Source organism: Coregonus lavaretus, assembly GCF_964263955.1.
Source record: "Coregonus lavaretus genome assembly, chromosome: 35".
Taxonomy (NCBI): Eukaryota; Metazoa; Chordata; class Actinopteri; order Salmoniformes; family Salmonidae; genus Coregonus; species Coregonus lavaretus.
In genome coordinates this window covers 11,261,981-11,277,920 of record NC_140022.1, presented here as the reverse complement: position 1 = coordinate 11,277,920, position 15,940 = coordinate 11,261,981, and the positions used below count along the sequence as shown (strand labels likewise).

At 44.3% G+C, this 15,940-nt stretch overlaps 1 protein-coding gene across 1 annotated transcript in view; it reads left to right on the top strand.

Moving 5' to 3' along the window:
• The first annotated feature begins 713 nt into the window (after positions 1-713).
• LOC311109784 (rho guanine nucleotide exchange factor 7-like) overlaps positions 714-15,940 on the top strand; it is a 29,262-nt gene continuing 14,035 nt past the window's right edge. Inside the window, exons 1-9 of the mRNA XM_084152782.1 lie at positions 714-1,140; positions 3,189-3,272; positions 8,572-8,656; positions 10,388-10,521; positions 10,718-10,925; positions 13,001-13,089; positions 14,613-14,707; positions 14,907-15,002; positions 15,371-15,493. Coding sequence (XP_084008908.1) covers positions 976-1,140; positions 3,189-3,272; positions 8,572-8,656; positions 10,388-10,521; positions 10,718-10,925; positions 13,001-13,089; positions 14,613-14,707; positions 14,907-15,002; positions 15,371-15,493 — 1,079 coding nt within the window. The 5' untranslated portion in view covers positions 714-975. The remainder of the gene's footprint in view (positions 1,141-3,188; positions 3,273-8,571; positions 8,657-10,387; positions 10,522-10,717; positions 10,926-13,000; positions 13,090-14,612; positions 14,708-14,906; positions 15,003-15,370; positions 15,494-15,940) is intronic.

Below are 15,940 nucleotides of genomic sequence, written 5' to 3'. Positions count from 1 at the left end.
CCCTGGTTTTATATGCTGTTATTAGTGATCGTCGAGTTCCCCTGTTTCTGGTTTTCTTTTTTCAATAACGTTTTAATATACTGTTAAATCGTGAAATCGCATATTTAATTAATTTCTGCAGAATGGGTGGATGGCTGTGTTTTGTTACCCTGTGAAATTTGTTTTACTTTGTTAATGTGAATCTATACATTTATAGTGCACATATGAATGTGGTGTACAAATGGCAACAATTGCTATTTATTTGATCGAAAGAATAATGTAATCACCCTCAAGGTAGTGGAGATTTTATATTTCTGCAGGCAGGGGGCGCTACAGTTCATTCTGACGTGGGATTCGGGAGTCCTATAAATAATAAAGGGTATTTTCTGCAAAGCTGTATATTTGTACACATTTACATTTAAGTCATTTAGCAGATGCTCTTATCCAGACGTTAACACAACAATACCGATTGAATAAGTAAATACAATAATTTGATAATTAAAATGCTGTAGCCCACTCTGAAATCTAATATCATGGATTGTATTATACGGAGCTATTTTTACAGCAACCTTTAATAGTTGATGTAGGCCCAGCTACCTCATGCAAACTCATGCAAATAATTAAGAGTAAAATATTAAACCGCCAACAGGGGGACAGTCTCTAAAAGCAGTTATAGTTTTACATATCTGTGATGTCATTCTCTGTTGGAGCATTTCGCGGCAGCAGCAGGCGACACGGGTTGGGTGAATAACAAGAGATGGGGGGGCAGTTGACAGTTTACCAGGCGTAAAAGACGGGAAAACGAAGCCAATTGACTAGCTACAACCTCCAGGAAGAAAGCAGCTGTGCGTCAACTTCTCCAAAACGCACTCATGTTATCCTTAGCCATTAGGATACGTTTTTATTCTGAATAGGCTCTTATTCTCCAATCACATCGTTCTCTTCTCCCAAAACAGCCCAGGATAGGATAGAGTGGATGTTATTGTAATAATAGCAATGAATTCGGCGGAACAGACGGTAACGTGGCTGATAACGTTGGGGGTCTTGGAGTCACCGAAAAAGACAATTTCGGACCCTGAAGGATTCCTGCAGTGTTCTCTCAAAGATGGGGTTGTCCTGTGCAAGCTGGTGGAGCGATTGCGCCCTGGGTCTGTTGAGAAAGTAAGGTCATATCTTATTGCCTGGATGTCCCACCTCTGCCTTAGACAACTATTATGTGGAACTTGAAGAATTAAACATTGTGTTAGTATTTCTTTTTTGTTGTAGATGTTCTCAAACCGATCCTAGTTTAGATCATTAACAGAGGGGTTATTGTACGAAATACAGCGGAATTTCCGGACAGATGTCCGTGTGTCTCTCTCACACTTCAGCACTGGTTTACATTGACAATGAGATACCTATTCCCTTCATTTATTCCAATATAACCTATTCTTAAGTGTGTAATAACGCAATTGTTTTCACATAGGCTACACATGGCATTAAAGTCCCATGTTTTTTTTCTAGATTGAAAACAGACGCTTAAAAAAAAAAAAAAACATGTTTGATTGTCGGCGTAAGTATGCACATTTGGCCACTGCATTTATTTATATTCCCCCCAAAAAGGATGTTGCTATAATAAACGGGTGTTTTTGGTTCGGATCAACTGCTATTAATTAGGGGTACACTACAGATAGATTCACATGAGTGGGCCGCCATTGACTGCATGCAAAGGAAGACCACTCCCCCTTTAAAGGAACAGTGTGTTTTAACACAATATTGCCATCAGAGTAGACTACTTATATAGGCTTACATTGTAACACTGGGAAACGCATTTAGCCTACTGATGGAACTCTCCCAATTATTCAATGAAACTCTCATTTAAGGGTTATGGAAACACCATTGTATTAGGGACAATGGGCATTACTTGTTTGTATTTTTTTATTGTAAAGCAATTCAAAATATACAATATAGAAAAACAGAGTATATAATGGAGTATACAAAGAACAGTCAGGGGAATACAGACAATACATTATATAAAGACAGTGATGGCAAAAGTACCCAATTTTCATACTTGAGTAAAAGTAAAGTTACGTAAATAGAAAATGACTCAAGTAAAAGTGAATGTTACCCAGTGAAAGTCTAAAAGTATTTGGTTTTAAATATACTTAAGTATCAAAAGTAAATGTAATTGCTAAAATATACATAAGTATCAAAAGTAAAAGCATAAATTATTTAAAATTCCTTATATTAAGCAAACAAGACATCACGATTTTCTTGTTTTTTATTTTATTTACAGATAGTCAGGGGCACACTCCAACACTCATACATAATTTACAAACGAAGCAGATCAGATGCAGTAGGGATGACCAGGGATTTTCTCTTGATAAGTGTGTGAATAAGACAAGTTTCCTGTCCTGCTAAGCACTCAAAAAGTACTTTTGGGTGTCAGGGAAATGTATGGAGTAAAATGTACATTATTTTCTTTAGGAATATAGTGGAGTAAAAGTAAAAGTTGTCCAAAATATAAATAGTAAAGTAAAGTACAGATACCCTAAAAACGACTTAAGTAGTACTTTAAAGTATTTTTACTTAAGTAATTTACACCACTTTATAAAGACTAATTAATTACAAACATTAAACGTTTTGATTGCTTTTTTGTTATGAGAAAAATAAATCGTCTTTATTTATTGACCTGACATTTTAACTGAGGGGGAAAAAAACGTTATTTCTGTCACACACCCACATAGCAAGAATGTACTTTCCCTTGCACACTTGCAATTTATGCACAATTGGAAAAAGTTAACAGCATAACTACAACAACAACAACAGGGTCAGGGACTTCTAAATAATAGCCAATTGACTATGGGCCTAATAATGAGAGAAATTGCTAGGTTATTAAGGTTATGAACCATGTGATTGCCACTATTGATATAGTCACGGAGGGTTCTGTTTGCACAGGTAGGCACCAAAAGGTGTAGCCACAGGGCTCTGGTTTTCACCCTGGAATATACACAACACGTCATTTCCTCTCCTACTAATCCAATTTCCCGATGGGAGATTGAGAGGCCTTTTAGAAACACCGATTGGAGATTTTAGTTTCACACTGAAATCGTGGAACTGTACAATCTCTTGCAAAACCGAGAACGAAACGGGTTACCTACCGACGGCCGTATGCGTGCACGTACGGCTCAGGATTTGCTTCATAAAACGTTTTCCACCCCTTCACACAGATCTTCCAAGAACCAAGGAATGATAGCGAGTTCCAGAGCAATATCAAGGAGTTTCTGAAAGGCTGCGGTTCCTTCCGAGTGGAGGTGAGTCATGTAACCTGCCTGCTGCTCTGTAACTTTGTTGCAAATATCGACAATACAATGCGCTCTAAACATGACTGAAAACACTGTATCAACATTTCATTTGATCAACACATGAGCATTCCCCATGGGGTGTTAGCACAGCCTAGTTGTTTTACCAGCCTACAAGTAGAAATACTACAGTTGCATCCGTCGCCATTTGGATACTAGTCTAGGCTATCATTTACAGTCATTTGGTATTTCTAACATAGTGTAACAATATTCCAAAATAATACTAGGCTACTCAGTGTGTAAGGTTAAGGTAGAAGGATTTGGTCATCATGATTTGGCCGTTTAAAGGAGAAGTTCACTATTTTACAACTTGATGGTAGGTGGTTCCTCACCCTGAAAATAATCTATGGCCGGGAGAAACTGCAATCCATGGTTCAGTTTTCTTTACAAGCCATTACAAACTTCGGCTAACATTAGCCACCGTTAGCTAAAAAAGCAAAGGAAGTGATGGGGCATGTGAGCATGTAACAAGAAAAAAGTGTCCAAATCACCTGAAACCAACTCCACATTTGGTTTGATGTTACTTAAAGGTTGATGATTTAGCCCAAAACATTATTTCTTTTTAAATACATGCTCACAAGTTAGCTGAAGTTTGTAATGGCTGTGTAAAGAACTGAACCATGGATTATAGTTTCTCCTGGACCATAGACTATTTCCATCTAACATGAAGTTGTAAAATAGTGAACTTCTCCTTTAATTCAACAACTAATTATTATTCTGCATATTGAGCTGTAAAGAGGTCAATATGCAGAACAAGGGAATTTAACTGTGGGCACATCTACTGTCATGAGGAGCCAAGGCTGAGGGCCATATTTAAGTCAGTCAATACCGTCAACCCTATTTCAACATTACAAAACACTTTCAAATGAATAATTATTATATTTCAACTGTGTGAAACCTGAGTTGTTGGAATTCCGTTTCAAGCACAAACTTCATCTATTGGAATACTGTACATCTATCACACATTTTTTCTATTTGTCATAGAAACAAGATTTGCCTCAAACTTCTGAGATATTGTGTGATATGGCAGGTGCCAGGTAGACATGTAAACAAAGGTATGATATGAACAGCCTCCTGATTTCAAATCTGTCTGGGAACTTACAGTCCACTACTCCCGAAAATATTAATGTGTACACCTTGTAGTAAACTACTTACCTTACCAAGGCCTAGTCTCACCTCAACCCTGTCACTGACTGCTTCAAGACCAGGCCTTATGAAAAGACTGTGACAGCTCTGTTGCAGTGTTCACATGGTACCACTGAGAATGAAGCAGTGTATTGGCATGCATCCAAGTGCTATGCTAGTGTGGATATTGGCCTATGACTCATACCCACCAGGAGTGAGAGCTGCTGGACAGTTATATCTCATGGCTGCTCACTGCAGTATTGAGGCTGGGCTGGGAAAGGCAGCAGCAATAGTAACTAGCATGGCCTTTAGCGCCTAACTCAGGGCTCTGGTGTCTGTCCTGTCTGTGTCTGTCTGTCTATCTGTCTGTGTCTCTGTCTGTCTGTGGTCAGTCATGCCTAACTGAATCAATCAATACAGTTTATACAAGAGGTGGTACTGGGGGGGAGGGGGGAAGTTCATGAGAATGTCAACCAACCAATGGATTTTCCAACGAGGTCGATTAGGTCGGAAGGCTAAATTCCAAAATGACCAGACATGGGCATACACTGTAGTGTGAAGGACCAATAAGATGTCATGGCCATGATTGATTATTGTCCCAAAACAACCCCTACCCTATAGACATTAATTCATGATAGATCTCTCCACTCTAGAGGCCACATTGAGCCCATCCACCATATTGCTTAATACATCCATTTAGTTCTCTGTCAGATCAGGAAGAGGTCATGTAGAAGTGTGTGTATAGGATTAGGGAGTAAGGGGTAGTTAGGAAGAGGTTGGGGGGTGTTAGTTAGAGAACATGATGTTGGGGGGTGTTAGTTAGAGAACATGATGTTGGGGGGTGTTAGTTAGAGAACATGATGTGGCAGAGATTAGAGAGATGGCTCAGACTGCTGGTAATCCCCCAGACTGGCCCTGGGTGGTTAAAGGGTAGGATTGAGGGTGTGTGTGGTGTGTGTGTGGTGTGTGTCCAGACTCAGGGGGCAGGGCAGGGGGGTAGAAGGTGGGACTGTGTGTGTGGATGCTTAGCCAGAGTGCTGGACCAGACTGGGTGAAAACGGCAAAGCCCTCAGAGCAGAGGCAGCATGTAGGGATGAGGAAACCAATGACACTACTGAGTTACCACTCAGCTATGAAAATGACCTAATACTCTTACAGGGAAGTAGACCAGGGTGTTGGCCTGGTTGTGCAACAGAGTGAGTACTTCTGCTGTGGCCCAGTCACCTGGTACAGTTAGTCACCTTAGGAAGCCTACGGCTGGTCATGCTTTCCACCTGGCTACCACTACCCAGGCCACCAGCTCTGCACCCTCCTCTGCAACTTGACCCCCCCCCCCCCCCCCCCGCTTCTCCTTTACACAAATTCAGACAGCTGATGTTCTGAAAGAGCTGAAAAATCGGGACCCCTACAAATCAGCTGGGCTAGACAATCTGGACCCTTTCTTTCTAAAATTAGCCGCCGGAATTGTCGCAACCCCTATTTCTAGCCTGTTCAACCTCTCTTTTGTAACGTTTGAGATCCCCAGAGATTGGAAAGCTGCCACGGTCATCCCCCTCTTCAAAGGGGGAGACACTCTAGATCCAAACTGTTACAGACCTATATCCATCCTGCCCTGCCTTTCGAAAGTTTTTGAAAGCCAAGTTAACAAACAGATCACCGACCATTTCGAATCCCACCGTACCTTCTCCGCTATGCAATCTGGTTTCCGAGCTGGTCATGGGTGCACGTCAGCCACGCTCAAGGTCCTAAACGATATTATAACTGCGATCGATAAAAGACAGTACTGCGCAGCCGTCTTCATCGACCTGGCCAAGGCTTTCGACTCTGTCAACCACAGCATTCTTATTGGCAGACTAAATAGCCTTGGTTTCTCAAATGACTGCCTCACCTGGTTCACCAACTACTTCTCGGATAGACTTCAATGTGTCAAATCGGAGGGCCTGTTGTCTGGACCTCTGGCAGTCTATGGGAGTGCCACAGGGTTCAATTCTTGGGCCGACTCTATTCTCTGTGTATATCAATGATGTCGCTCTTGCTGCTCTTGCTGCTCGTGACGCTCGGATCCACCTCTATGCGGACGACACCATTTTGTATACATCTGGCCCTTCATTGGACACTGTGTTAACAAACCTCCAAACGAGCTTCAACGCCATACAACACTCCTTCCGTAGCCTCCAACTGCTCTTAAACACTAGTAAAACTAAATGCATGCTCTTCAACCGAACGCTGCTTGCACCCGCCCACCCGACTAGAATCACTACTCTCGGCGGGTCTGACCTAGAGTATGCGGACAACTACAAATACCTAGGTGTCTGGTTAGACTGTAAACTCCACTTCCAGACTCACATTAAGCATCTCCAATCAAAAGTTAGATCTAGAATCGGCTTCCTATTTCGCAACAATGCCTCCTTCACTCATGCTGCTAAACATGCCCTCGTAAAACTGACTATCCTACCAATCCTTGACTTCGGCGATGTCATTTACAAAATAGCCTCCAACACTCTACTCAGCAAATTGGATGTAGTCTATCACAGTGCCATCCATTTTGTCACCAAAGCCCCATATACTACCCACCATTGTGACCTGTACGCTCTTGTTGGCTGGCCCTCACTACATATTCCTCGCCAAACCCACTGGCTCCAGGTCATCTATAAATCACTGCTAGGCAAATCCCAGTCTTATCTTAGCTCACTGGTCACCATAGCAACACCCACCCGTAGTCTGCGCTCCAGCAGGTATATCTCACTGGTCATCCCCAAAGCCAACACCTCCTTTGGCCGCCATTCCTTCCAGTTCTCTGCTGCCAATGACTGGAACGAACTGCATAAATCTCTGAAGCTGGAGACTCTTATCTCCTTCACTAACTTTAAGCATCAGTTGTCAGAGCAGTTTACTGATCACTGCATCTGTACACAGCCCATCTGTAATTAGCCCATCCAACTACCTCATCCCCATATTGTTATTTATTTTGCTCATTTGCACCCCAGTATCTCTATTTGCGCATCATCTTTTGCACATCATTCATTCCACTGTTAATACGAAATTGTAACTATTTTGCACTATGGCCTATTTATTGCCTTACCTCCATAATTTACTACATTCGCACACACTGTATATATATTTTCTGTTGTATTTTTGACTTTATGTTTTGTTTACCCCATATGTAACTCTGTGTTGTTGTTTTTATCACACTGCTTTGCTTTATCTTGGCCAGGTCGCAGTTGTAAATGAGAACTTGTTCTCAACTGGCTTACCTGGTTAAATAAAGGGGGAAAAAAAATGTCCTGTGTTTGTACTCCAGTGTTAGGTAATTATCTGATAAATACATTCACACCATATCCTACCAGGCCAGGGTACTCATAGCGTTTCATTTTGGTTGTGTTTGTCTAATGGTCATTTAATGGACTCTGACAATAACATATAGTTTAAAGAGACACCGCAGGCCAAATGAGACGTAAAACTTGGAGGAACACAATGAATAGGGTCAGATGTGTGCTGCCAGACTTAGGTGTGTTTGCACAGGTCAAAGTTGAAATAATAAACGCCCAACATTGCAGGTAGCAATTATTTTGAGAATAATACAGCATGAAGTGTCATGAGTGTATTAGTGGTTTGTCCCCACTTAGACAGAGGGAGCATTTCAACATGACAGTCACATTCCTGACCTGTCTGGACTGAGAACAAAGAGGGTGTAGGGAGAGAGCAGGATGTTCCTAGCCCTGGGGCTTCCTTCCTGTTGTTGTCTGTGGTACTATGCACTGCGCTGTCTAAATCCCAGCGTCTGTACAACGTCTCAGTGATGCTTGGGTAGATTATGGCTGAGTTCTGCTGCCTGTGTCTATCAGTAGCTGTTTTAACTCTGTGATGTTCTCCAGGCCTCAGACCTAGGCCTCCTTACTGTGAGAAATATCTTTACAGGTCACTACAGTATGGGAACACAGCTATGTCTGGAAGTTAATGTGTCAGGTTATTATCACTAGAACCAGATGAAATATGCACATGAGGTCTTTTGACAAGACCTTTACGCCGTTGCAATGTTATGAAACAGTGTTTGGTTTGATTTCAATCAGTTACACAGATGTGTTTTTTTAAAAACAATTATCTCTCCTCTCCCTCCTCTTCTCAGCCATTTGAGGTCAATGACCTTCTCCAGGGACTGAACTTCACCAAGGTGCTCAACTCTCTGGTGGCACTGGCCAAAGCCACCGAGGGTAAGTGGACTAAAACAGAAGCGGGTCTGTGGTGATTCATGGAAGGTTTCCTGTTTTCTATGCAAATTCATACCTGTGAAGTCCCACATGTAACCTCTAGTCTAGATATCAGAGAGGGTGTTGTGTGTCATTAGGCCTGTGTTTCTGTGTAGAATGATGGCTGCATGTTGCAGCATGTTGAGTTGTGTTCTTGACTCACATTAATGTGTGTAACCGAAAGTAGCAGGCGTAAAATAAACAGCCTGGAACTAGATCCCCCATATTCTGGTCTTGATGAGAATTTAAAAAAGCTGTTGGCGGTGGTTCTCGTCTGCGCTGTTCAACCAATCCAGTAAATGTGGAGGAGGAGTTAAGATGGAGTGTCGCCATGTTAACATCTGAAAGCAGAAATCACGTCACAGGCTCTCTTCTATTTCCCATGAAAACCGGAACGTATGGTTGTTGACGACCCCGCTGAGGCTAATGTGTGTGTGTGTCTTTATGTCTGTACTCATACCTTTCTCTCCTCCACAGACATAGGTGTGGGCAGTGACTCTCTGTGTGTCTCTGTCTATGTACTCATACCTCTCTCTCTCTCCTCCACAGACATAGGAGTGGGCAGTGACTCTGTGTGTCTATGTACTCATACCTCTCTCTCTCCTCCACATACATAGGAGTGGGCAGTGACTCTGTGTGTCTCTGTCTATGTACTCATACCTCTCTCTCTCTCCTCCACAGACATAGGAGTGGGCAGTGTCTCTGTCTATGTACTCATACCTCTCTCTCTCCTCCACAGACATAGGAGTGGGCAGTGTCTCTGTCTATGTACTCACCTCTCTCTCTCCTCCACAGACATAGGAGTGGGCAGTGACTCTGTGTGTCTATGTACTCATACCTCTCTCTCTCCTCCACATACATAGGAGTGGGCAGTGGCTCTGTGTGTCTCTGTCTATGTACTCATAGCTCTCTCTCTCTCCTCCACAGACATAGGAGTGGGCAGTGTCTCTGTCTATGTACTCATACCTCTCTCTCTCCTCCACAGACATAGGAGTGGGCAGTGTCTCTGTCTATGTACTCACCTCTCTCTCTCCTCCACAGACATAGGAGTGGGCAGTGACTCTGTGTGTCTATGTACTCATACCTCTCTCTCTCCTCCACATACATAGGAGTGGGCAGTGACTCTGTGTGTCTCTGTCTATGTACTCATACCTCTCTCTCTCTCCTCCACAGACATAGGAGTGGGCAGTGTCTCTGTCTATGTACTCATACCTCTCTCTCTCCTCCACAGACATAGGAGTGGGCAGTGACTCTGTGTCTCTGTCTATGTACTCATACCTCTCTCTCTCCTCCACAGACATAGGAGTGGGCAGTGTCTCTGTCTATGTACTCACCTCTCTCTCTCCTCCACAGACATAGGAGTGGGCAGTGACTCTGTGTGTGTCTCTGTCTATGTACTCATACCTCTCTCTCTCCTCCACAGACATAGGAGTGGGCAGTGAATCTGTGTGTGTCTGTCTATGTACTCATACCTCTCTCTCTCCTCCACAGACATAGGAGTGGGCAGTGAATCTGTGTGTGTCTGTCTATGTACTCATACCTCTCTCTCTCCTCCACAGACATAGGAGTGTGCAGTGACTCTGTGTGTGTCTCTGTCTATGTACTCATACCTCTCTCTCCTCCACAGACATAGGAGTGGACAGTGAATCTGTGTGTGTCTGTCTATGTACTCATACCTCTCTCTCTCCTCCACAGACATAGGAGTGGGCAGTGACTCTGTGTGTGCGCGTCACTCGTCCTCGTTACGGATCAAGTCGTTTGACTCTCTGAACACGCAGTCTCCCCGCGGACGCTCCTCCAAACTCCTCCACAACCAGTACCGCAGCCTGGTGAGTCACACAACTACATAGAACCCAACAGAACCAGAGAACCCAACAGAACCAGAAGGAACCATTTTGCCCTTGAGGTGGTTCTCACCTGCAGCTTGGGGTTGTTTTTGGTCCATCCTCACTTCCTCCATTTCTCTCTTCTCTCATGCTCCTTTGCTCTTTCCCTCCCTCCGTCTCCCTCTTTCCTCTCCACTAGGACATGTCAGAGAGCGGCGGGCAGCGGGTACTGGTGAAGGCCAAGTTCACCTTCCAGCAGACCAATGAGGATGAGTTGTCCTTCAACAAGGGTGACATCATCAGTGTGTCGCGCCAGGAAGATGGCGGCTGGTGGGAGGGCTCGTTCAACGGCAACAAGGGCTGGTTCCCTAGCAACTACGTCAAGGAGGTCAAAGGCAGCGGTGGGGGTCAGTGATTGGGCGGCTTTGATTTAATATAAGTAGGGATCATAGTTTGTATTGGCGAGTATAAACATTAGGCATATGCATCTCTATAACAACTTTATAATCATCTATAACAGCTCTATTACAACTGTATATTACCCAGAATAATATCTCCTGTGTTGAAGATGATATCTGATAGTGGCGCCCCCTATAGCTGACTGTACCACTGAATCATGCAGCTAAACCAGTCTGTTGAGATTTACACCACGTATTTAATGTGGGTCTCTAGGGAATATCTGCTGTTTTTAATGGCTATACATCAAAAACCCATTTCAGGCAGTCAGCATTTCCCCCGGCTGCTAGAGCTGTAATGTGTAATCCATTATTTTTTTATTTTACCAGGTAAGTTGACTGAGAACACATTCACATTTACAGCAAAGACCTGGGGAATAGTTACAGAGGAGAGTTGAATGAGCCAATTGGAAGCTGGGGATGATTAGGTGGCCATGATGGTATGAGGGCCAGATTGAGAATTTAGCCAGGAAACCGGGGTTAACACCCCTACTCTTACGATAAGTGCCATGGGATCTTTAGTGGACCACAGAGAGTCAGGACACCTGTTTAACGTCTCATCCGAAAGACGGCACCCTACACAGGGCGTTGTACCCAATCACTGCCCTGGGGCATTGGGCTATCTTTTTTTAGACCTGAGGAAAGAGTACTTCCTACTGGCTGTCCAGCACCACTTCCAGCAGCATCTGGTCTCCCATTCAGTGACTGACCAGGACCAACCCTTCTTAGTGTCTGAGGCAAGCCAGCAGTGGGATGCAGGGTGGTATGCTGCTGGCCAATGAGGATGATCATGAAGAGAATGATTTAAAGCTGCAATATTTAACTTTTTGGGCGACCAGACCAAATTCACATAGAAATGTGTTCTCACTGAAAGCAAGTCTAACAAGTGGGAGATCTGTTCTATGTGTGCTATTTCTATGCTACTTGTTCTTAAGTTTAGTTTTTGCGTCTTCTACTTTAGTTTTTGTACACCAGCTTCAAAGAGCTGAAAATACAATATTTTGTAGTTTAGATGGTACAATGATTCTCTACACTGGCTTGTTTTGTCACAAACTGAAATTAGGAGAAATATTAGAATTTTAGCAACCAGGAAATAGCGGAGCAATTTTGCATAGTGCACCTTTTTAAAAGAGGAATTACAGAGTGAAGGAATATGTTGCCAATAGTAAACTCCCCAGGACATGGCTCTACACCTGCTTATTCAATGGACCGCAATGTGCAAAGCATTACAGATAGAAATAGAATGTATAGAATGTGATGCAGATTAGAGCTCTGTTTGTTCTATACACTACTTTTCTATCTGCAACACTTTGTGTTCTATCAGATCATATACAAAAATGTCCAGTAGATGTATAAACTGTCTATTTGTGCACAGCTGTTGTGCACGGTGATTGTGCACTTTTAATGTAGCTATTGTGCACTGTAACTGAAAGGAAGGAAACTGCATGGTCAAACAAAGACAGGACGCTCCTTAGCTTAGCCTGTGGATGGGACTTCCCCAAACACACCAAACAGCTCACAGTGCTACCCTCTGTTGGTCTACTACCTACTTACACATTATGAACTATGTATCACACTGCCATAGCTTGGAATCAAAGTGCCATTTCTCTATAAGCTCACAGTGGTAACCCACCCCCTTTCTGTATCCAATCAGTCACAAATGAACATGCCCTCAGTCTCTGGCTGCAGAGAGAGAGGGAGAGCTACAGCTTTTTTCTTTGCTGTGTGTCATGTTCACTCTCCATTCAGTATTCTATCTCTGCTCCAAGGGTTAACTACTAAAACACAGCAACATGAATGTGTCCCCATTTCTCTGTAGTGCATAGAAAGCCTCTGGTCTGGTCGTTAGCTAAATGAAGCCAGCATCTTTCCCTGGACCCTGCCGGATAACATTGCTTTAAACTCTGTTACAAAATGAATGACTTCATGTTTCAGGGCTCGTCTGGCCTACTTCTACTGTCCCCTGCTTCTCCTCCTCTTTCTCTTCTAATCTCTCTCTCCTTTCTTCTCCTCTCTCTACCACACAGACAAACCAGTGTCTCCTAAGTCTGGCACCCTCCAAAACCCTGGGAAAGGCTTCGACACACCAGCCGTCAGCAAGACCTACTATAACCTGGTGAGAAGCTACACGACCTATTGTCACTGAGATCTGAAATGCCAGGAGGGTGTTTAGACCTTAGGCTTTTGCCAGCCGTGTGTGTGTGTGTGTGTGTGTGTGTGTGTGTGTGTGTGTGTGTGTGTGTTGTAATGTAGGTTGTTTCTTCCGTCTGACTGGCTGCTGTGCCAGCTGTGCCTCAGGGCCCTGTGACTGGCTGCTCTGTTTCTGTCTAGTGGTAGCACTCTGTCACTATGCTGTGTGTGTATCTGGGTCAGTGATAGTTCACAGGGACTGTGTGTCCTGCTGCCGTGACGGTGATAGGAGCACATTGCAAAGCATCCTGGGAGGCGCACTGTTTGTTTTGGTGCTGAGAGAAGAGAAGCCCAGGGAGGGAGATATCAACTATTCAAGACAAGACACAGAAACTGTCAGGAGAGTAGATTAGAGTAGATCAGAGTAGAGGAGAGGAGATGAGAGGAGAGGAGATCAGAGGAGATCAGAGGAGATCAGAGGAGATCAGAGGAGAGTAGAGGAGATCAGAGGAGAGTAGAGGAGATCAGAGGAGAGTAGATCAGAGGAGAGGAGAGTAGATCAGAGGAGAGGAGAGTAGATCAGAGGAGAGGAGAGTAGATCAGAGGAGAGGAGAGGAGATCAGAGGAGATCAGAGGAGAGGAGAGGCGATCAGAGGAGAGGAGAGGCGATCAGAGGAGAGGAGAGGCGATCAGAGGAGAGGAGATCAGAGGAGAGGGGATCAGAGTAGATCTGAGGAGAGGAGAGTAGCTCAGAGTAGATCAGAGGAGAGTAGATCAGAGGAGAGGAAATCTGAGTAGATCAGAGGAGAGGAGATCTGAGGAGAGGAGAGTATCTGTATTGTCCCAATGGACAAGAATACATTAAGATCCACATGGAGCAATCTCATACAAACCAATACATTATGATATGGGGAAAGAAGTCAATAGTTCAGTACTAGTCTTTATGAAGTGCTTCAAAGTAACCTCATCACAGTGTTAGGTTATCCTGTGTTACAAGATCCAAATGAGTCGAGAGTTGAAATATGAGCCCTGACAACATCAGGAGATAATAACTACCTGTCTGTCTGCCATTAGTGGATGCTAGAAGAGTTAAAGCCAACTTAAACCCTCCACCCTCTCCATCTCTGCATCCTGCCTAAAGCCTACTCTGAACCTAGCCAGTAATGACATGGACTAAAGAGGTCAGTATTTGATGAGAAAAGGATAGCACAGTTTATTTCTGTCCTCTGGTTTCTCCCTCTAATTGTCTCCTCATATGAAACTTAAAAAGACAACAGAAAATAAAGTACTTCAAAAAATGACGTAAAGAAGACCGGATTCAGGAAGCAGAATGGAAGGACTCCCTGGCCCCATTCTGTCAGCGAGGGGGAGGTTAGGAGGAGAGAGGGTGGGTTTCCTCAGTGGGTGTGTGTGAGTTCAGTATCTGTCTGGCTGTCTGTCCGCCTGCCTGTCTGTGTCCATCCGTCAACATCCTCTCCTAACCCCCCTGTTCCGTCTCTCTCCATCCAGGTGCTCCAGAACATTCTAGAGACCGAGACCGAGTATTCCAAGGAGCTCCAAAGCCTTCTGGCCTCTTACCTGCACTCACTGCAACCTACAGACAAGTGAGTGTGTTTGTGTTCACATGACTGTGAGTGTGTCTGGTGTGTGTATTTGTCAGGGGGGTTGTGTGTGTGTGTGTGTGTGGGGGACACACGTGTGAGTGTCTGATTTGAACATACTATGAACCTTACTGGACCCCCCCCCTCTTTTAGTCAACCATATCGCTCCACCTTTCCCCACCCCGTCTCCCTCTGTGTCCAGGTTGAGCAGTGCAGACATCAGTCACATCCTGGGGAATCTGGAGGACATCTCTACCTTCCAGCTGATGTTGGTTCAGTCATACGAGGAATGTACCAAGTGAGTCCCCGAACCCCCCCACACACACACACACACACACACACACACACACACACACCATATGATCAGTCCACCATTGACCAAATGTATCTCATCAGTACATGGATGTACCAAATGAGTGCCCATAATCTTCATGCAAGTTGAAAATATGAATCAACTCTGAAATAGACTCTGTCCTGTCTGACAATAGGATCTAAAGGCACACCTTAAAACACACTGTGTGGGAGGGTGCACTGTTCCTCATGTAGTACATCAACATGCCGTTTATACAGGTCACACTGACACATACTGGCCGTTTTCGGTAGTGCTGTGGTGGTGAGCACAATCTAACAAAGTGAATGCAATCCTCCCTGTGTGTGTGTGTGCAGGCTTCCAGAGAGCCAGCAGAGAGTAGGGGGCTTCTTCCTCAACCTGCTGCCCCAGATGAAGGGTCTCTATGTGGCCTACTGCTCCAACCACCCCTCGGCTGTCAACGTCCTCACAGAACACAGGTAACAGTGTGTGTACGTCAGCTGGGGGAGGTTAGTATGTTACTGTGTGTTTCAGTGAGGAGCTGGGGGAGGTTAGTATGTTACTGTGTGTTTCAGTGAGGAGCTGGGGGAGGTTAGTATGTTACTGTGTGTTTCAGTGAGGAGCTGGGGGAGGTTAGTATGTTACTGTGTGTTTCAGTGAGGAGCTGGGGGAGTTTAGTATGTTACTGTGTGTTTCAGTGAGGAGCTGGGGGAGGTTAGTATGTTACTGTGTGTTTCAGTGAGGAGCTGGGGGAGGTTAGTATGTTACTGTGTGTTTCAGTGAGGAGCTGGGGGAGGTTAGTATGTTACTGTGTGTTTCAGTGAGGAGCTGGGGGAGTTTAGTATGTTACTGTGTGTTTCAGTGAGGAGCTGGGGGAGGTTAGTGTGTTACTGTGTGTTTCAGTGAGGAGCTGGGGGAGGTTAGTA